The sequence below is a fragment of the Solanum pennellii genome, chromosome 4 (genome assembly GCF_001406875.1).
Source record: "Solanum pennellii chromosome 4, SPENNV200".
NCBI classification, from domain to species: domain Eukaryota; kingdom Viridiplantae; phylum Streptophyta; class Magnoliopsida; order Solanales; family Solanaceae; genus Solanum; species Solanum pennellii.
In genome coordinates this window covers 3774612-3796519 of record NC_028640.1, presented here as the reverse complement: position 1 = coordinate 3796519, position 21908 = coordinate 3774612, and the positions used below count along the sequence as shown (strand labels likewise).

At 33.2% G+C, this 21908-nt stretch overlaps 1 protein-coding gene across 4 annotated transcripts; it reads right to left on the bottom strand.

Moving 5' to 3' along the window:
- Window positions 1–6559: 6559 nt before the first annotated feature.
- Window positions 6560–19147, bottom strand: LOC107017995 (coiled-coil domain-containing protein 18-like). Of its 4 annotated transcripts, none has more exons than XM_027916440.1 (19): window positions 18812–19147; window positions 17515–17724; window positions 16175–16270; window positions 15769–15821; window positions 15517–15613; window positions 15352–15425; window positions 14367–14478; window positions 13368–13379; window positions 12967–13077; window positions 12006–12082; window positions 10583–10649; window positions 10159–10224; window positions 8754–8861; window positions 8486–8616; window positions 8268–8334; window positions 8111–8178; window positions 7936–8032; window positions 7395–7465; window positions 6560–7304 (listed from the first exon to the last, which is right to left on the bottom strand). In XM_027916440.1, exons 1-19 carry the CDS (start codon window positions 18944–18946, stop codon window positions 6794–6796), a joined length of 2163 nt encoding a protein of 720 aa, XP_027772241.1. In that variant the 5' UTR covers window positions 18947–19147; the 3' UTR covers window positions 6560–6793. The 4 variants fall into 4 exon arrangements, with proteins under 4 accessions (XP_027772241.1, XP_027772242.1, XP_015073806.1 ...); XM_027916441.1 differs by having other exon boundaries at window positions 7936–8029; XM_015218320.2 differs by lacking the exon at window positions 13368–13379 and having other exon boundaries at window positions 7936–8029; window positions 18812–19146.
- Between the last annotated feature and the right edge of the window lie 2761 nt (window positions 19148–21908).

Here is a 21908-nt window from a genome sequence, read left to right as displayed (position 1 = left end):
CTTGACGGACGTCCACGAAAAAATTTGGCATTTTTGACGTCTGAATCCGGATAACCCAAAAAAAAGTGTGCTATAACACACGAAAATCGTCGAAATCTTGTGGTCTTAAACATGTCACGTGAAAAGTTAAAGTTAAAATATTACAAAAAAAGAAAGAAATCATTTTTTTTTCAGAAGACTAAAAACGAAATATGGTAATTCTTTTTACCTTCTCTCATTCATCTTTTATCTTCTTTTACTAATATAGCATATCTATCTTTAAGTAATATACACAATTTGTTGTATCCTAACAGTTTCAAACACCTCGAACTCGTCTGTTTGAATTTCATTAACAATATTTTTTTTCTTTTTAAAAAGAGTTTTTATTGTGTAATTTTTAAAAAAATTTCATGAAATTTTTGACTTCGTCACTAACTTAACCCTCGACGATTCCACCCCTGCTCATCTTTTCTCTCAGCTTCATATTCTCTTCTCTATTCCATCACTTACTTTTCAAAAGAATATTTTATATAAAAAAATACTATTTTTTATAGTAAACAAACTCATATATTTATACCCAAAAAACATGTATTTTAATCTTTCTCCAAAAAGAATATTTATTTGAGCATCCTTGATTCACGTGGCTTATTAAATTTTTACATTAATTTAAAACGTGCAGAGATGATTCAATTTAATTTTGAGCAGACAGTTATTCATTAAATTCCTCTTAATTATCTCCTACTTGTTGATTTATTATAATCATAAATGGTCTCAGAAAGTAGATATAACATTTTATTGTGTATCTTTAATAATTTCATTATGCATTCAAGAAATGCTTTTTTAGTTTGTTAGGTATTTATTTATTTATTTATTTATTTATTTATGCACGCTCAGAAATTAAACCATATAAATATTAGTTAAAATTAAGTTAAATTACTTGTTTATGTATTACGTGTTCATTTAACTATTCAACTAGCTAGTAAAATAGATTATTCTTTTATTAAAACATATATAGTGTTTTAGTAGTTGTTTTCTTCCTTTTTAACTTGTTTTAGTAATGCGTTTTTGTGTTATAAATTTATTAGAAATAATTTTCTATCTCATGAAGATAGAAGCAGAAAATATCTATTACGTGAATATACTTAAAAAAAATTAAAAACTATAAACAATATTTTCTTTAAAGTTTGTCCCTTTTTTATGAATTGTTGTTCGTCCAAAAATGGGGGAAATTCAAATTTTTATTTTATTTTTACATTTCGAGAATGTCTGTTTTGATGTAGGTTTTTAGAGAAGATCCATTTTCATACATTGTGTCAAAATAATGTTTGTTTTGATACTGGACTCTCCGAACTAGAATTAATCTCAGACCAAAATTATATTAATAACAATATATTCAACATAATTCCACAATTAACGTTTTAGAAAAATCAGTCAAAAGAAAATGATTTTACAAAACAAGAGAAGCAACAAATAATAGAACACACGCAGAAAAAGGGTAGAGTATACACATACTTACTCCTACTTGTGAGATAGAGAGGTTATTATGAATAGACTCTCAACTCACAGTTCAAGACAAGTTTGAAAAAAAAATACAATGTTCAAGTATTTCGTTTTTTTGATTAACAAGACTACAAATTTACTATCTGAATTATCACCAACTACTTATCAAAATTAAACACACTTCAACTATCTGTTGTTTCTTTTCCCTACCTGAAATATCACCATTTTTTAGATAGAAAAAAAAAACGAAACAGTTGATAGTTAAGATGTATTTTAATAAAATAATTGGTGATAATTTGAGGTATATAGAAAACTCGCACAACTGATAATTTAGGAACAAACTTGAAAAATCGAGATACTTTAAACATATTTTTGACCCTACCCTTAAAAAAAAAGACTTCTAACCCCTGCATAGGTCTATTCTTTCTTGTTCTTCAAAGATAATTCTTGATGTTGATAATGACCTTCCAAGTACAATAGTATCTTTTACATTACTCTTTCTTGAATTAAACTTCTTTTGTACTTGATGAGAATTTTTACAATGAGCAATAGCAGCTTGAATTGGATCAACTTCAGTATACACATCATGATGATCTTTGTTTTTCACTAACAAATGCATTTCTTGAATATTATTTCCATGTGTTGAATTCTTTGAAGAACAAGTTTTTTTTGTTAACAATTTCTTGATAGCTCCAGAGAATGATGACTTCTTATGATGAATTTTCCCAAAAAAATCTTTCTTGGCTACTAATTTGACACTATTGTTAATCAAACACTTGATTTTTGAATGATCAAATGAGAGTTGTTTGATAAGCCTTAGCTTTCTTGTTAATGACACTTTTGGCCATTTTGAGTACTTTCTTGAACTAATTTCACAATCTGTTGAGTAGCCAAAAAAGTAGTCTTCTTGATTGTTGAGTTCACCACTAACATGACAAGATTGGAAAAAAGGGGTGCTAAAAGATTGTTTGGAATCATCAAAACTTTTGCTAACATGAAGAATTTTTGATGTTTTTGAACTACTTTGATCATCATCTGTTGAGTAGGAGGAGTAGTCTTCTTGATTGTTGAGTTTTCTACTAACATGACAAGATTGACAAAAAGGGGTGTTTAAAGATTGATCAAAATCATTAAAACTTTTGCTAACATGAAAAAGTTTTGAACTTTCATCATTTGTTGAGTAGTACTCTTCTTCATTCATGAGTGCTCTTCTAATATGACAAGATTGACAAAAAGGGGTATCTAAAGATTGATCAAAATCATCAATTTTTTTGGCAACATGAAGAAATTTTGATGTTTTTGAACTTCCATCTTTTGTTGAGTGATCTTCTTGATTGAGATTTCTACTAATATGACAAGATTGACAAAAAGGGGTGCTAAAAGATTGTTCAAGAAAATCAACTTCTTTGGCAACATGAAGAAAGTTTGATGTTTTTGAACTTTCATCTTTTGTTGAGTAATCCTCTTGATTGAGTTTTCTACTAACATGACAAAATTGACAAAAAGGGGTGCTAAAAGATTGTTGAAAATCATCAATTTTTTTGTTAACATGAAGAAATCTTGAATTTTTTGAACTTTCATGATTTGTTGAGTAGTTAAAGAAGTAGTTTTCTTGACTAAGATTGCAAGATTGTAAATAAGGGGTGCTAAAAGATTGTTCAAAATCAACAATATTTTTGCCAACATGAAGAAATTTGTTGGTAATTGGATTATTGTGAAGAGGGATATGATCAAGAGGGAGAAGTTTACCATTATAGAAAAGTTCATCAGCTGTTGTGTTTCTATCAATAAAGTTAGACAACATTTGGAATTCAAATTCTGATGATCTAGCTACTTCATGTTGAGGTAATGGAGAAATTTTCTTGAAATGGAATAAAGAAATGGAGGAATTTGATGAGCCAATCACCTCTAATTCTATGTAATCTTCTTCTCCATTGTTGTTGTCACATATTGAATGACCACATATTTGTGCATCTTCCATTGAATTATTCTTTCTCACTCACTCTATGAGGGGAGGGGGTGGTATATAGTAAGAAGTGTAGTTGAGCTTTGAGAATCATTTATAAAGAGAGGAGGATTATATAGGTTATATATAGTGGCTTTAAGTTTCAATTTATGTGAATTTATTTGACCGAGCTAAACGTTTAATAAAGAACAAATTATTTTTTTAATTTTTTTTATAGTCATAAGATTTATATGGTTGTAGAACTTTTGCAACTAGTAGTTTCAAATGTCATAATGGTTAAGTACTATTGTGTGCCTATAGATTGTTTTTCATCTCTTTATATATATTATTGTATTAATTAACTATTCTTAATAGTGTTCAATTCTCAAGAAAATGCCTAACAAATAAGGATTACTTAATAAGTTATATTTTCTAATTTTTTTAATTATCATAAAATAAATTAAAATGATATTTATTTTGAGACGAAGAGAGTAAATGTGTACTTAGGTGGACCTAAGTGCAAATTGGATGTCTCATGTCTCTTTATGAACACAATTGGAGGTCAGTGAATAGAATTATATACATATTCTCTCCCCTCATTCAATTCTAGTGGTAAAAAATCTTTAACTTTGAGAGATTTAAATCATATATATAACAATATAACACCTATTTATATAATTAGATAAGAGTTCAGAATCTAAATAAGTTATAAAAATGTAAAAGTAATTAAAATAAGTCACTATTTTAGTATGTAACTAGAATAAGTTTAGTGGGGAAAAAAAATTCACTTTATGTAATTTTTTAAAAGTTTTTCGTTAATGTTATAATGTGTATTTTAATATAAAATGAATTTTTTTTTTACATTTTATAAAGTGTAACTTTTTTTTCTACTTTATAAAGTAGTAATTTTGCTTACAATTGGAACTTTAAACGGTATGTCTTGTAAATAAAAATTAATTGGATATTTAGTATTGTGTTTGGGAGGACAATTATAATAAATGGTATTTTCGTCATGTATAATTTCGTCATCCCAATAAATTGAAACTTTAACTGTAGGTGTAGAAGACATTTTCTTTTTGAGATTGAAATGAAGAAAAATAGAAGACTTTATGTTGTAGATGCGATCAACTATGTTTAAACGTCCTTAAATAGAGATTGGAAGATTTTTCAGAATAAAAAAATAAAAATACCTAATATAACTTTTTTTTCGTTTTTATGATATGTCAAATCATATAATTGTATGACAACACAGAAAAAACTTCTTCAAAACATGAAGAATATTCCTCTTATAAAGTGTAAGATTTTCTTCCACTTTATAAAGTGTAAGAAAAAGTTTCGTTATATATTAAAATACACATTATGACACTAACGAAAAACGTTTAGAAAATCAGATCAAGTGAAACTATTTCTTCTACTAAGCTTATTTTAGTTACATACTAAAATAGTGACTTATTTTGGTCACTTTTATATTTTTATGGCTTCTTTAGGTTTCGGACTCATTAGATAATTTATAAAGTAATTAAGTTAATATTTGAGTATGAAATTAAATATTTTGTTAAGACGTAAAGTATACTATTCAGTATTCAAAAAGTAATCCCTCGCTTATCCCCCGTCCCCCTAACACATTTTTTTTTTTTGAAAATTTTAAAACAAGAAATTAAATGGCAAAAATTTATTTTTAACTTAAAAATGTTGATGGTATTAAATATCCCAATTTATAATTTCCAGACCCCCACCTAATGCTGTCTTTTATTCCTATACAAGAGTTAAAAGTATACCCTATATGTCTGAGACAATGAAATAACTAGCTCATCTCCTTACACTTAAATTTTAGAGTTGAAATTTAACCAACTCATTAATGATATATTGATGATCCTCAAATACATATTATTAACATGTGTATACCAAAATCGGTCCATTATTTTAACTTCAAATTTGAAATATAGAATTTGAAAAACAGGTTTTAAGAATTGTGGAGACCTATTTCTTTCGTAAAATCTCTTTTTAAAGAAAAAAAATAGAGGCCCAATTAGTTAAAGAGTATGTTCGACTTTCTGATATGTGTAGAAGGTAACAGATCGCCTAATTAGTTGAAGTATATATTCGATTTATTCGGACAACTTTAGGGTGCATTTGATATACCAAATAGAACATCAAATTCAACTTAAAATATTACTTTTTTCATATCATATCCCAATTCCTGATAAGTATATTGCAGATCGTATAGATTTGTTTACATATTAAGGTTAAGTATGACCTACAAGAGTACAATAATATGTACTTAAACCTATTATAATGGTAATCTACCTTATTTGCTAGATTATTAATATCACTCGTCATAATTGATTAAATATAATTATTATTTAAGGAAGTTAAGAATATATTTTTTATTGGTAAATAATATCTAAGTATTAAAGTTAAAACTGTCTTCAATAATTTGGATGTGCTATCCGATAGTAGCACAACTAACATAATTAAACTACTTTAAAGAAAGGTCTCATTAATAGGATACATAATACTGGTTGAAAGTTCAAGACCACTTACCTCAAATACTTGGCTATCAACATGGTTGCGTTGGGTTGGTTTTAATCCGAACTTTCGAGTTTGAACCCTGCATATGAAAAAAATCATATCAGGAGCGATGCCTTTAGAATACACCTACAACGCAAATGCGAATATAATCAAACTACAATACGAATATAATCATTTTACCAATATTTTTTCTTATCCAAGACTTGAAACTGAGATCTCTAGTTAAGAGACGAGGAACTCCATCTACTACACTAGACCACATCCTTCCGGGGTGAAAACTCCTAGTTACCACTTCTACAAGGTGCATTGTCTCCTTACCAAATGACTCATCCCTACTCAACTACAACAACATATCCAAAAAAGTATCGAGGATAAAGTATACACAAACTTTACCCTGCCTTTGTGGTGTAGAGAGGTTGTTTCTAATAGACCCTCGATATTTACTCCTACTCATCATTTTCTGTATAATATGATGCAGCAAAATATGCATGCTTACTAAACGGCATAAAATAACACACCAGATTAAAAGAAAAAAGAAATAAGGAAAAATGCAGACAGAATAATAATTTTTAGATAAAGTCATCAAATAGGAGACTGATAACGTAAAATCTAAGAATAACGGAAATAAAATTAACCTGTGAGTTAATATTTTCTGGCTTACCGGGTCTAGTCGACTACAAATTTGGATATAATCATCCTAGCAAAGTTTCTACATGATTCTGATATGAAATGCAGTTCCGCAAGTTCGCGAATTTACACAGAATAAATACATGAAACTACATCCAAACATTATTAGACATGGATAGAAGATTTCTTAAGTTTTATCATTAGGTATTTCTATCTTTTTTCAGGGATTGCGCGAGTCCCAGAATTTAATTCATTTTCCAGTTCATCAAATTCCCAGCCACCAATCTCTTCTGCAGTGAAATCCTGGTTAATGTTTCCAGACTCGGATTCCAATTTCGCCAACTCTGCTTCATACATTTGCTCAGCACTCGTAGCAGCTGGTTTCTTTTCCTCCTTTGCGCCAGCTGCAGGGGCTTCTATTGTCTTCCTCGCAGGACTTGATACATTTTCCGGCACTTTATTGGGTGCAGCGTTAGACACATTCTCTGCTTTGGTAGAAGGTGGTTTGTTTTCCTCATTCGTCCCAGTTTCAGGGGCTTCTGTTGCCTTCCTTGCGGGATCTGATTTATGTTCATCAGGAATATTATGAGATGAAGCATCTCCCTCTTGGGTGGGGGCATCCGGGATCTCCATTTCCAGTTCCGGTCTCTCAATAGATTCAAATTCTTCTCGTAATTTTTCGATGTTCTCAAACAGCCCTTTAATCTTTGGATCATCTTTCCTGAGTGAAAAGAAAACATATATATATATCACTTGATGGAGCTTGGTATCCAATAAAAGCTATCGGAAGCAGTAAAAGCATCAAGCAAACCTGGATACTTTCCCGTGTTGAGCATAGAACTGCTCCATCATGTTGTCGACTACGCTAAAGGTGGTTATAATCTGCACTACCATGAGACATATACCTTAGGAATCACGCTTGATATTGCAAGACAGTTGGAAGAAAGTAAAAGGGGAGACCAAACCAAACAACTGGTCTCGGTACTGGGTTCTTTTCAACGTTACATAGTTCGATATTGAAACATAGAAGCAGAAAGGATTAAGTGTTATTTGGAAGGATAAAGAAGGTTTCCAACTCATAAACGAGGGGAAGGTGAAGATCACCAGCTTCAAGCCTCAGAGATTAGGATGGTACCACAAGCATAAAATATCAATTGAGTATAAAGTCTAGCTGCTCGAAACTAGAAAGACACTTGTTATAATATTCAACACTAATCACAAACTAAGGAGCAAGACCTCCACTAAGTTTAGGTCTTGGACAGAAAGAGTGGAGGCACATTAAAACTCGTAACTCAAAAGGAATACCAATTTCATGATGTTCATCAGATTGGTTTTGAGCGGTCAATTTTTACCTTGGCTTCATAGTCCAGGTACTCCAACTCCAGACTTTTCCTAGGGCTCAATGCTTTTGATTCACCTGAAGACAGACCAGCTTCTTTTGCTGAGCTGCTATATGAAAACAAAATAAACAATTAAGAACGTGAGCAGAAAAATGTGCAGGCTTATGAATCCAAAGAAAGGCCTTACCCTTCACCTAAACTCTTCAAATTTTCCACATATTTTCTAATACGGTCAATTGAAGGCCTCAACTCTTTCTGTGCAAGCAACACATAATAGATAAAGAGTTACTCAAAATATTTTTTCAGAAAAAAGGACGACATAAAATACTTTCTCAAACAAGTACCTCGTAATCAGAGAGAAGTTGCAAGACCAAGTTCACAAAATAATCCTCATGCTTTTCCAATTCAACTCTAGAAGAACACAAGACAGCAACAATTACCAAAAAGAAAAACTACCAAGTTCCAAGTGTCACCATTTAGACAAACTATAATATTAGGTGAAGTAAAAAGGTTCTTTTCTGAAATTTGGAAGAATGATCATGTGGTAAATCCTGTAACATACTTAGCCTCCTTGTCTTTGGTCTCTGTATAGGAAGACTGAAGAACCCAAGCATCCTCCAAAAATTTGATCCATGAACTAACGACGTGTTCTTCCACTCTACATGAGCCAATGGTCTTAGATAGCTCGCCTTCCTACGACAATATAGAGAACTCATGGCGAAATGTAAAGGAGAAGAATAGACATCCATATCGGATACAGCTTTGGAACTGGAGGTAGGAGAAGCTAAGCAAAAGAAGAATTGATTGTCAAAAGAAAATAAAAGACATACTCTAGTTTTTAAATGAGCAACAATCTGATCATTAGCGTCATAGAATTGGTCCCTCTCTTCTCGGGCATTATGAAGGCGTGCACTAGCTGCTGCCAAGGAGATATTGACCTAAAAGAACCCAGTTTAGTCAGGACAGTGACATGGCAAATTAGCACAATTTAAATGGAAAAAATTAGAACTATTTCAAACTCTTTTCAGTTGGTGAAGACTTATCATGGATACCTTCTTTACTATCTCAATTTGACAGGTATAACTGAGAGATAATGGAAAATTGTGCGGAAACAGGTAGTGCAAGTCAATAATCATGTAAGTTGTTAGGTAGTAAAGTTGAGTGAAGAATGCATTAAGATTTAACCTCAAAAACTATGTATTTAACTTATCCACATCCCTATCACATTGACATTTAGGTTATGCCACCAGAACCTACACATCCAGTGAGTATTTAGTATTAACCACCACCATTTTCAGAGCAAGAAAACACTAAAAGTTTTTCTCTTCTTAAACTAACTAAAACATATGCCTACTATGCTGGAAACACTTAGAAGAGAGCAAAATGTGAAATGTCATCATTATCTTCTATTATCCTTTGTTCCAAAGAGAGATAGAGAAGGATGATTGATAAAGCAGATTATAATAAAAACATAGTTAATGCTTCACCCTAAAATAATATCTTATTATAAAATTGCTTAATAAAATGAAGGGGTTTAAATCAAAATCAGTTTGGCATTGAAGATTCTCGGTGTACCCTAAAGAAAACAGTAAAGCTTAAAGAAGGGAAGGAACCTTACTTAGTCAACATTTTCTGAGTTCCAAAACGTTAGAAGCTTTTCTTAGATGATAATTTTCTTGTAGAGACCTTGTCTCTCAGTCATGCCGGCCCCATATCATTAAGGCAATTTATGTAATCATACTTGTATGAATTTTATGAAAAATTATTGCAGAATTAGGGAGAGGCAAAGGTATCATAACACCTTGTCTTCATCTAACATATTAAACCCGTAGATCTGTCTCTGGCCTTCATCAATCTAACTAAAATATAGTGCCTAGCATTCTCCTTTAAAATACAAGCATGAAATTTTGAACAACTTGAAGGCCAAGAAAAGCATACCCAATGAAATCCAACAAGTAGGGTCTAAGGAGGGTGGTGTGTACGCAGTCTTACCCCACCTTGTTTGGGTAGAGATGTTGTTTCCAAATAGACCCTCGAGTCAAGATAGAACTTGAAGTTCATATGACAAAGAGATTTTAAAGGTAGGCACATATGTTCCGAGAACACATCTTAAACGTCCAACTTGTATGTGTAGTTGTAAACTGTATGAAGGAGGGGCTTCGTTCTATTTTTATATGTAAATTATTAACATACTTAAAAACAAGGTACGGGAGATGACTTCCACCAACTGCTTACCTGCTTCAGTTGAGCTTCAATTTCATTCCTTTGTTTCTCAAGAGCTGAGATCTCAGCTGCTAATTCCTGAAAACACAAGCAAAGGAGCCATAACCTAAAAATTTTTAGTCCAGGCAGAAAATCAAACTGGTTTCACTAACTTGTCAAGGTTAATGCGGCAAATACAAGGAAATATTACAAAAAACAATGTTAAAGAAGAATAAAGCACAGGTAGACACAGTGTAAAGGGGTATTTCATCTTCTTATTCTCTTCTTAGAAATTCTTTATTTATTTAAACTAAAAGTATAAGTGTTAACTACAAATCAAAAGCAGCCACATCAGGAAATTTCAACAAATGCATGGAAAACCCATGTCTTTTATGTAACTACATTTGGAACATATGAAGCATTCCAACAACAATGTAATGTCCTATAAGTGCATTACCTTTTCTATTTCACCCACTTCACTGGTCTTGGCAACACGAAATTTTAGTGCCTCCTCTTTCTGAATTCTGCCACAGTTAGAAGTGGCAATAGAAAGATTAGATATGTCGATACACATTTAGCAATTTTTCAATAAGAAGCGCATAAAACACTTGATACGAGCCATCATTGTATAGAAGGAATAAGGTGTTACAATATAACTGATATGAAATCATCAGATATTTCATGCTGATAACCCCTACAAGTAAACACAGAGTAATTATATAAAACCAACTCAATTAAGATGCTTTGAATCGTCATAGAAGACAAAACTTAAATTAAAGAGAAGCAGTTTCAATTGTCCAACATCCTTTGCACAAGGACCAACAAATTAGATTCATCAGGTCCAAGTACAAGTAGCCAGCCCAGCTGTCTTATTAACAACTTAATATTCATGCTACGCTGGTAGATCCAGCTTCTGTGGTTTATGACGAGCCCAGTAATTTCAATGCTTTTCTCAACACGGGTAGGTCCTGCTTCTCTGAGCCAAACATTTTTTTTTGGAAAGAGGCATAGTAATCTAGTAAGATATGTTTAAAAAGAATAATCTAGCGATATATTGGATGAAAACTTCTCAAAAAGCAAAAACTCTTCTTTCAAGCCTTTCTAAGGTGAGTTTCCATCATAAACGCATAAAAAACAGAACTAATCACATGGGGGATAATCAAACTCTAAATTCAGTTCCAGCCTCAGAAAAGTAAATAAATGTTTTAACCAAGATGCAGATATTTCCCCAGTATAAATGATGTTATTAGTCATGCTTACTGAAAGTGTTCGTTCCAAATTATTAAATAAACTTAAACAGAACCATGCTAACTTGATATCAATTCCCCAAGCAGAAAACCCAAGTAATTTCACAAAAATGAGGCCATTGCGCTTTATCTATAAATGTATCAGAGATGGTGATACAAAGGTTCTTTTTAGGGCTATAAAGGATCTAAATTGTACTCAAGAATCAAGCACTTTCCATTCACCTCCCATGTACTTCAGGGAGAGTTGCCCCTGCAATTATACCACAATGCAATACAAATAAAAGATAAAAAAAGTTTGCGCCAAGGGTATGGCCTGGTGATCAATGGAATGGGAAGAGAACAATGAGGTCGCAGGTTCCAACCCAGTGGAGGCAAAAAGTAATCGGGGATTTCTTCTCACATGCCTAAGCCTTGGTGGACAGAGTTGTTTGGTACCTATGCTGATGGGAAGTGTGCACGCAAGCTGGCCAAGACACCACCATCATAACAAATTGAGTAAATAAAAGATGAAAAAATATAAAAGAAACATATATGAGGCCAAGGTCTTGGCCTTGTAAGTCACTAATCAAATAACTTGCAGCTTTGTCAACTTTAAACAAGTCACAGACAGAGATTGAAATGTGCAGTTTTAACCTGTCATCTGAGATCTCCTTTTCAGCTTTGTTGGCGGATCTAACAAGAGATTCAGATAGGAGTTTCAACTTATCAACCTGCAAATAGTTGAATATTGCTTGAATCTTGTGGAAGATGCAAAGCACCTAGTATTTGTGTAGAGGGATGGATATTTGCTAGCCTCATCAATTACACTGGTCTTTTTTTAATAAGGTCCACTGATCTTTGTGTTGATAAAATTTAGTTAAAAACAAATTATCAGAAGAATAATGCTTTCAGAGAACTAAAGGAACTGGGACATGCCGACCTTACACTTTCAAGCATATTGGCACATAAAACAAAGTGAAAAGATTGATTTAACAACTGAAAAGATCTGTCTTGATATCCACCATACTCTATCCCAACAAATAGTAAGGGAAGAAGCAAAGCAGCTATTTCACAAAATATAGTTGTAGGAGTAGCACAGACTCAGTAGAACACTACGCCCTTCATCAAAAAAGTGTAGAACACTAATCCCCAAAGGAAAAGAAAAGGAAAGATTCAATGAAACCAGAAACTCGTAGTAAGAATTTGAAATATGGTAAACTCCGCCAAGTCGGACAATGGCATGCTTTACAAAAGAGTCGATCGTGAGTTTGAGCTTAAAGATATCTAGGTCCATACAATATCGAAGCCAATGAATACTAAATTAGAAGAAAAATTAAGTACTAATCAGATATTCAAAAGAAAATTTAAGAAGAAATATTTCAAAACATACGAGACGGACAACCCAAGGCATAAAAATAAGCAGGCAGACAATATCACCTTGGGGCAAATACTCCAGAGACTTGAAAACACTAATGCACATCACATATATGATATATCGAGTTTTTGACAGGCAACATATGAAGCAAAAAAGAAGTATGATTCACCCCAAAAAGGGAGATCAGGCCTTTTTGCAGAAAATAAACATGATCAGATCAAACTTAACGGGATAATATACCTTTTGAGAATGGACTTCCGGAGAGTCCCCGTATTTAAGAGATTTTTTCTTCAGTAGAAGCCCTTCTAATCTGGAACAGACCCGAATATGAGCAAGTGCTACTTTCAGTGCCTATTGGAAAAATACAATGGTCATTCAACACTGTCATAAACTTCTAATTACAAAAGACAAGTAGGTTGGCCTAATATATGCAGTGCTAGGAAAATTTCATTCATTTTGGTCTCTTATCATGCTAGATTAATGGAAGTCCCTAATGCAACATCCATCTTCAAAAAGCTAATTCATAAAATAACAAGGTTTTGAGAAATATATGTTTGTGGTAAGTTTAATTTTAAGTATAGAAGTCCATTCCTGATGCAATGGAAAATGAATCTCATGCAGTAACTTCATGTATCACTTGCCATGACCAAACACTACAATGAAAAATAAAAACATGTAAGCTTTTGGAAATTCTGAACGACTGATCAGATTTATGATATGGATATAAATGGAGAGGATTGCCTGAAGAACATTTCCATTTTATAAATGAACAAATTATGTAAATACTAACATATGTAAAGCACCACCTTACCAGATCCATTCCGGTTTTTTCATTCAAGAAACAACATTTTCTTTTATTATTTTCATCAGGTAACTGTAATTCATTCATAATGGCCAAAAATCTGTCCGTCTACAATGGGGTATACCAAAAAGCAAATGATCTACAAAAAGACGTGATTCTCTACAAACTCCCCCACCACATAGAACTTTACGGGTGCACCAAAAGAAAATAAGTGACCAGAGACTACTCCTCAACTGAATAAAACTCGACTCTATCCACTCAGAAGCTCTCCTATTTCTCTCTCTCTCCAAAGTCCAAACAACCCACATCATCGCAAGAGGAACCACGTTCCATGCCCTACGTCTCCTCCTCCAGCTCCTCCAACAAAGACATCAAATCTTTCACAGTTTTTGGCATTGCCCAAGAAATCCTAAACCGCTGAACCGTGTCCTCCACAATAACCTCATGGTAAGTTCGCTATGTATAAGAAGATGATGCATGTCCTCACCCACCTACTTGCACATATAACACCAACCTTGCATTTCTCAGATTATGCGCTGCCAAAATCACCCCTCTAGCAGCTAGCCAAGAGAGTACACCTCCTAGAGAGGAGGTTGCATTTCTGTGTAACAACATCTAATAAGACTTTCATCAAAATTCATTTAACAATTTAAGGTTAAATCATGATGCGTAATTCATCGATTACTTTAGCTTTAACCACTAAAATGTTTCTCATTCTACCGCTTATATAACATGTGTTCAAATTCAACTTCTTAGTCCCAAGCCAGATTGATTATGCCTAATAAAATACAGTAGATGGAGCAACGAAAGGAAAAAATATAGCACCAATCTGGTTCACCTCTATTGAAGCCGCAGTCTCTTCGGATATCGTTTCATGATCCCCACTTGCATCCTTTACTGCTTTTATTTCATCAAGTTGTTTATTCAATGTAGAGACTTCGGCATCAATTCTGCAGGTGGAAAGCATTTATTACAACCAAAACAAAAACCTTAGGCAAAAGCAGATATCGATGGAACAATATCAAGGGGTTGAGTGGTAGCTCACTTGCAAGCACCCTCAACTTCAAAAGTAAGTGAAAGATTCGAACATCACAAGTGGCATCCCCTTCCCCCACGTAACAAAAGCATATTTTTTTAAAATGGCAGAATATCAAACATGTGACCTGTATTTTACCATCATTAATAATTGTTTTAAAATGGTCAAAATGAATTCTTTGCTTGATAAGAAGGTCCTTGAAATGAGCTGTCTTTTACATAAATGGCATGTCTAGGAAAGAATTAGATCATAAACAAATTTAAGATCACAAAAGTCTCAAATGATTTCTAGATCAGGTTTCAAGGACTGGCTACCTCTGCTATACCTACCATATCATAAATTTTTCTAAAAAAACAAACAAAGTGAAAGGCTCCAAAACTTAACACTAAAGGGAAATGTCTTTTGATAATATATGAATCCCTTTTTTCACTCTTGGAAGGCTCTACAACTATCATTTCATTTACATAGAAGGAATCAGAAGGAAATAAGATAGCTCATGTTTAAAAATACATTTCTTTGAAAGGTGACTAACGTCATGTTTAAATGTATTGTTGTTTCTTCCCATCCTAAATTAATTAAGTTAGCAGGAGCTTTCCTGTCACTCGACTTAATAAGATGCACTTACTTATCATAAGATAATATGCAGTTACTCGTCCACTAAGAATAAGGAAACTAAGCACCAAAAGCTCTGAAAACAAGAAGGAAATTCCACTTCAAAATAATTCGCTCCAACCCTGGGGTTCATATAAAAAAGATGTCAAAATTTTAGGTGTTATAATAGTAATACCTTCCGAGATCTGCATTAGATTTCAACCCTGTGATGGCACTTTCTGCAAACTGCAATAGCTCCTCACGTTTTACCTGACAATGGATTGAATAGAGAGCCGCGCCAAAATCAATACCTTATCAGTTATGGCATATGTTTATTAAAATGGAAAGATTGTCCCCTTACCAATACTTCGTCTTGGTAGTTTGAGAAAGCATTTGACAAATCTTGGATGCTGCTGATTATTGCACTGTGAACCGCTTTTCCCCCAGTGAGACAGAGTCTGCATGTGACCAAACACAGTAAAGTTTCAGTCAATAACTGTACCCACTCCCCACATGCCACGCACTGGAAGAACGCTTTAATTACATGTTATCAAAATCACATTGCATGCTATGAAAATCATATACTCATGGACATTATAGTAAAAGAACTCACTCAAATAATTCAAGAAGGAGAGAGATTTCCTCTTCGTTTGGCGCTTCAAGAATCTGAATCACAGAAAAGAGTGAACATGCGTGATAAGCAATTTGAGATCCACATGACAAGCAAAGTACATGTGAAATGTCCAAGACCAAAAGATATTAGATAACCTGGCGGACAATAATAAAGCACCAACTTTTCTCCAGAGGTACAGTCAGCCAAATACAACATTTTTTAAAAATATTGTATAAATAAAACACTCCATAGGTGTCTTTGCTCAAATGAGACAATAATTGTAACATTTCTTGAAAAGATTAAAGCAATCATGAAGATCAAAATTGAGCCAAAGTGAAACAGGAAAAGCCAAAAATAACTGCAACTTCTTTGCTGAAAGCAAGCAGGACTTAGAAACGTAGCATACCATACATATCAGCATGCCCTCCAACGCTTTACTATAGAGAAAGACATCGCGAAAGTTCAGTGGCTCACCGCCCATCTCAGAATCATAATAGAGAACCTATAACATTATAAATATGGGTTAAGTCAATCTGCATGAAACCAAATATTGTGAATGCAATTTTTGAAGGATGAACGGCAATGGCATCAACAAGCAAAGAAGAGGTATGCGAAAGACAAAAGAACACCAAAATTCCAGATTGTGTTTGCTCCATGTCTAAGTAACAAAAGTATAAAGAAATGGCCTGTAACTAAAATAAAGATAAGAGGGAGACAACAATCTAAATAATCAGATTGTTTATTCTGATATGGTGAACTTCATGCAAAAGAACCCCTATCCAAGAGCCCTACAGTGGCCAATTCCTACTTTTACTCCCTCAATGACTCAAACTCTCCAATCTTATCATTTGAAGTGGAGGGTATTTATCACTGTGCTATCTCTTCCTTGTCCAATCTAAAAATCAGCAATGATTTGAGAGGATTATATTCACAACAAGTACATAATGCTAGTTAAAGGCAAAAAAAATTATTCCATACACTGCTCATGAATAGGTAGCAAGAATCCTCACATTAGAAGCAGCAAAACTCATATAAAGCTTGTCAAGACAAAAACAGCTCAAAGTAAAATCTAATCCCTGATCCGCATTTTCTTCTAAAGTTAAATTTTGCACATAATGAGGAGGCCACACTCAAATATACTGCTTCACCAGTGACTCACAGGATGATTCCTTATAGTGTGTCTTGATGCTGCAACAGGCAACAGCTAAGTATATGAATCTAGTTGGTGCATGAGGCATACATAATCAAGGGGCATTAATCCGATACTATGCACAAGTTAGTTCAATAGGAAGGTAATAGCCATCACAGCAGGATACAGGACAAAGTGAAGTCAGAGGCTGCCTTACTGATTTTAAAACAACAGATAGAGATGGATGAAAGAGCAAAGATCTCAAAAGCAGCAAAAGAACCATGATGAAGGAGAATAACAGACACTGAGATCAACATATAAAAGACAATTCAATACGATGAAACAACGGCAAAGAAAATCAATGAACACAAACTGTTAGAACATTTTCTTTTCACCTCATCTGAATATCGAATGGTGAAAAAAGCATCCAAACTGCAAGGTGTACAAGACAGTAATCTTAAAGGAAGAAAAAACTAGTTTACTCAGATCGTCTTCTCTCATGTGCAATTAAAAGACAAAAATAGAGAAATTGTGTCTACAAGGAACAAATTCAATCCTGTTTCATGGTAATAGGAGAAAGATAACAGAGCAACAGCAGTCGAGATCAAGCTACTCACCAGTGGTTGTTTTCTTACTTCCTCGGAAGGATGCTGCTGCTCATTGTTCTTCTCTTTATCTTCAACAGAAACCTCTGACATGTTATCAATTGCTTTAAGTGCAGCTAACCACCTTTTCATTAACTGAACTCTCTCTGGTCCCTTGCAGGAAATAGAAGCTTCTTCCAATCTTTGGACCGTCTGTTTAAAGCTTTTGAAGTTCCTATTCCCCTGTCGTAAACAAACCAATTAGCAATGATTTTTTTACTTCACTTAAAGAAATGTAGTGCAATCACAAGGGTTCCTACACATAGAATGGATAGTTCCTTCAATTCACAAGATTTTATTAGTTGAGCAGTATTTGAGCTCTGTGCTATATGTTATACCCGTGTAGCATTTCTTACTTTTTTCCAGCCAAATATTTTTTTAACTCTTTTACAATTGATGTATCATCAAAGCAAACAAATTAGTTAGATGCATTTGCTTATTTTCTCTGATTGATATTAATACTTGCATTCAGTTATTAGTTTCTGTACTCTGCTATTGCTGAACTCTGCCGATGACAAGGCTCGTGCAAACTGTCTCTTCCTTTTTCCTTGTTCTTCTGCAATTCAATTTATCATAAAGCTGATTCTTTTATAAGAAGAATTTACCACCCAGCCCTCTACCATCCCTCTCAATAATCATCAAATCATTTCTCCAAACCAATCCATTCTTCAACAAAATCTATCTCCTTCAAATTTAATGGCTCGACTCCTAATAAAATGACTTGCAACCAGCACATCGTTTCAATTCTCATCAGACTACTTTACCAGCTTCTCCTTCTAATTCTCCTATACAAATGCTGAAATGCAATTTGTAAAAATGCAGCAAATTTCTCCCCGTCCACACTTGGACAACTATTAATTACTGATATCACTTAAATGCACTCCTTATTCATCCCTAAGGAAATCGCCTAGTAGTTAAAGATTCAACAATTTAAACCAAAACACCAGTTCAAGTCTAAGCGGTTAAAAGAAAAGTAAGGAAAACTGCAGAAAAACAAATGAATAAACATTAATTAGTAAGGATATTTACAATGTGATCCCGTAAAATTTTGACGCCCTCTGCAACTGTTACAGCAAATTTTCTCCGCTTAACAGTCTAGTAGCTAAGACTACACAATTTAAACCGCAGAGCACCAGTTCGTATCCATTTATGGGAAGAAAACTAAAAAGGAAACTGCACTATATTTTCTAAATTTGATTCCAGCACAAATTTAAGCTCAAAAATCAGAAAAAAAAAACTGAAATGAACATTAATCAGTAAGGAGATTTACAATGCGATCCTGTAAAATTTTGGCTCCTTCAGCAACTGCGTGACCAACGGAATCGGCGTAATTTCTGACAGTGCGTGTAAGGTTGCTATTTCCAACCTCTACTGCTTTGTTCATAGCTGATCTTAACCACGACATTTTCGTATTTCTCCAATTTCAAATTAGGGTTTTCCACAACACCGATGAAGAAGATGAATCGAATGAAGTTATAAAAATGGCGTTGATTCGGCGATTATTATTATTTATAGTGAATAGGAAGATCGTGCAAAAGTGTTTGTGCTGTTAACAAAGTTGAGATTTTGTGTGAGAATTGCGTGCGAAGTGCACTGTTGTTGACATATTCATAGTCCACCACCATGAAAGTACAAACTTTTGTAAATTACACTTAGACCATATAAGATTATTTTTTTCCATCTCGTTTCTTTTGTGGTTTCGAAATCGGTATAAACAAATTTTTAATTTTAACCTCGTTCAGTAAGTATGTATTTTAATTTTTGAGAGTGTACATCTAGACATATCATGTTGATTTTGATTTCAACTGATAGTTGACTAGCACATTTTAATTTATCTATGTTGTGTTCTGTAGATATTTGATGATATACTGAAGTGATATATATAAATTTTGAAGGTGTATAAATGATTATTTTATAAGTTAAAATGTTCAACTGATATAATTTATACTAATTGCGATGTTTAGATGTGAATAGTCAAAGTTTAAGTGTTTAAATGTTGATTGAGACTAAATGTAAATGTTTATTTATGTATTTTGTCTTTTTTTTTTCTCTTGATTATTAATAAATTTTGTTAATATTTATCTTTTGAAGTTTGACTAACTATATTTGACATTTAACTTATTAGTGAAAGAAAAATAATTAGACAAAAATAAACAAAAAAAAAATGACTTTGATACTTTTGAAGTATTTGCAATGACATAAGCTTACGTTGATGACGCGTTATAAAACAAAAACAAGTAAAACACTAAAATAACAAAAAAAGGTATACGAAGAGAAACTAACAAATGTAACTAGTATTTTTCTAACTTGTTTTGTAGTAACAATTGAGTTATTTATACTATTTTACTTGGACATAAGAGTATATATGCTATAGCGTTTGAACCTATTTTCTTTATTGCTTCCTATGTTTCAAGCATTGACATGTTTTTCGAATGTATAACCAACTTGTGGTGTTGGACTTATTTGAGATATGGTACTTTGCCCATCTCCGAAATTTATTTTAGCTCATACTTATTTAATTTATTTTTATTTATTTATTAGGATTGAGTTGAAAAAACGTTAAAAAGTGGGGTTGATTGTGGGGTCAGAGACCCTTTCATCAATTTGAGAAATTTGGGGATAAAATACAAGTTTTAAAAAAATCATTTTCTATATTAATAAATTTCATCCCTCCAAAAAATAAAAGTATAGCCCCAATATAAAAAAATGTTTAATAAACTTCAATATTAAAAAACTTTTTCAGTGCAAACCTTAAAACTTCTCAGATAATCTTCTTCAATGTGCCTCTTGGTCTTCCATATATCAACTTTATCGAAACCATAAACCTCCATAAAACACAGCTTTCTCTAACAACCAACCTTTCCATCGTTCATTCTTTAGACCATAAATAGACATAAGATCCCATAATCATTTCTAGATATTTCAAAATAAAGTTGAACGAGTCTTTTTTTTCTTCAATCTTCTTCCCTAAGTTTAGTTTAAGTTTAGTTGAATCTTGTTTAAGTTTCTTCCTCCAAGGTAAGTTTAATCGTATTTTCACGAACTTTTACTCATTTGATTTATTTATTTTATTGCGGTAATGCAGTGACTTTTAGATTTTTGCTTAACAATTCAAAAATCTGATCCTTTTTAGTTAATGTTTTTGAATTCGCATCGTTAATGACGTTTTGATTTGAATAATGCATAGAATTTTTTTAGCAGTTTTATGTTTATCTCGCCTATCAATTTGAAAGTTTTTACTGTATTTTGATAGAGTTAAATGATGTATATGGTAATGACATTATCGATTTATGTTGAAATGACTACTTGTTTTGCATATTTTTTTAAGCATTACTGTGATTGTGTTAATAGACTAGTGGTCGATATTTTGTTATGACATTTTTTTTCTTGTATATTATACAATATAGCTAAAACTAGATGCGACATCATTAAACGATATGTTCTTAATGTTTCTAAAGTAAGAAACAAAAAGTTGAAGAAGTTCTCAAAGATTCAAAAAAATTGTAGTTCATAACTGCCTTGTTGGGGAGGAGACACCTGTTGATAACTTTTGATACTTATATGGGGAGCTTGGCTTCTGGGATATGGATTTGTTTGATAATTTGGTGATGGAGCTTGGTAGTTCGTCGGGGCATTTTGGTATACTGGAGATTGTACTTGATAGACTGGAAGGGGTGCTCTATAGCTCGACTGCACATTGGCACAGTTAGGAGCAACATTTTGATAAACTGGTGTTGGAATTTGGTAAAGCGGAGGAGGACTTTGGTAAACATGAGGTGAATTTTGGTAACTTGGAGGGTATTTTGGTAGACTGGAGGAGGATTGTTTGGATGACTAGCTTGCGTGTAGTAAGCTTGGTAGGAGTTATGGAAAGGTCGAGGACGATGATCTTCTGGGGTCTTCTTCCCCTCATAAGAGACAGCAGCAATATCTTCTCTCTCTTTTTTAACAATCCCGACGATCCAGGTGACGCGGCAATGCGGGCTATTTTCCCTGTCTTAAAACCATCTTCGATAATCTCGTTGACTATCTCAGCAAATTTCACTCCAACGAGCAACATGATTCCATCATAATATTCGGGCTCTTGCACCCGCACAAACACTTCCATTATTTCTTTCTCAGACATAGGCGGCCTTACCTTAGCTGCTTCATTTCTCCACCTGTAGGCGAACTCTCTATAGCTTTCAGTGGATTTTTGTTTCATCTTTTCCAAGGAGTATCAATCGGGAACAATTTTCATGTTGTAAGCAAACCGATCAATAAGTTCCTTGGCCAAGGCATTTCAAAATTTCGTCATCGTTCCGATTAAACCGGGCCAAGCTTTCATTCTAGCAGCGACGGAAGATAGCCTATGTGTTTCTGAACTA

Bases quoted from the DNA above. Each gene is read 5' to 3' on its own strand.
- LOC107017995 (XM_027916440.1), bottom strand. From the start codon at position 18,946: ATGTCGTGGTTAAGATCAGCTATGAACAAAGCAGTAGAGGTTGGAAAT. The intron at 17,725-18,811 runs GTAAATCTCCTT...TGTTTACGACAG, and splicing joins AAATTTTACAGGATCGCATT to GGGAATAGGAACTTCAAAAG. The intron at 8,033-8,110 runs GTAAGGCCTTTC...GTTTTCATATAG, and splicing joins TTGAAGAGTTTAGGTGAAGG to CAGCTCAGCAAAAGAAGCTG.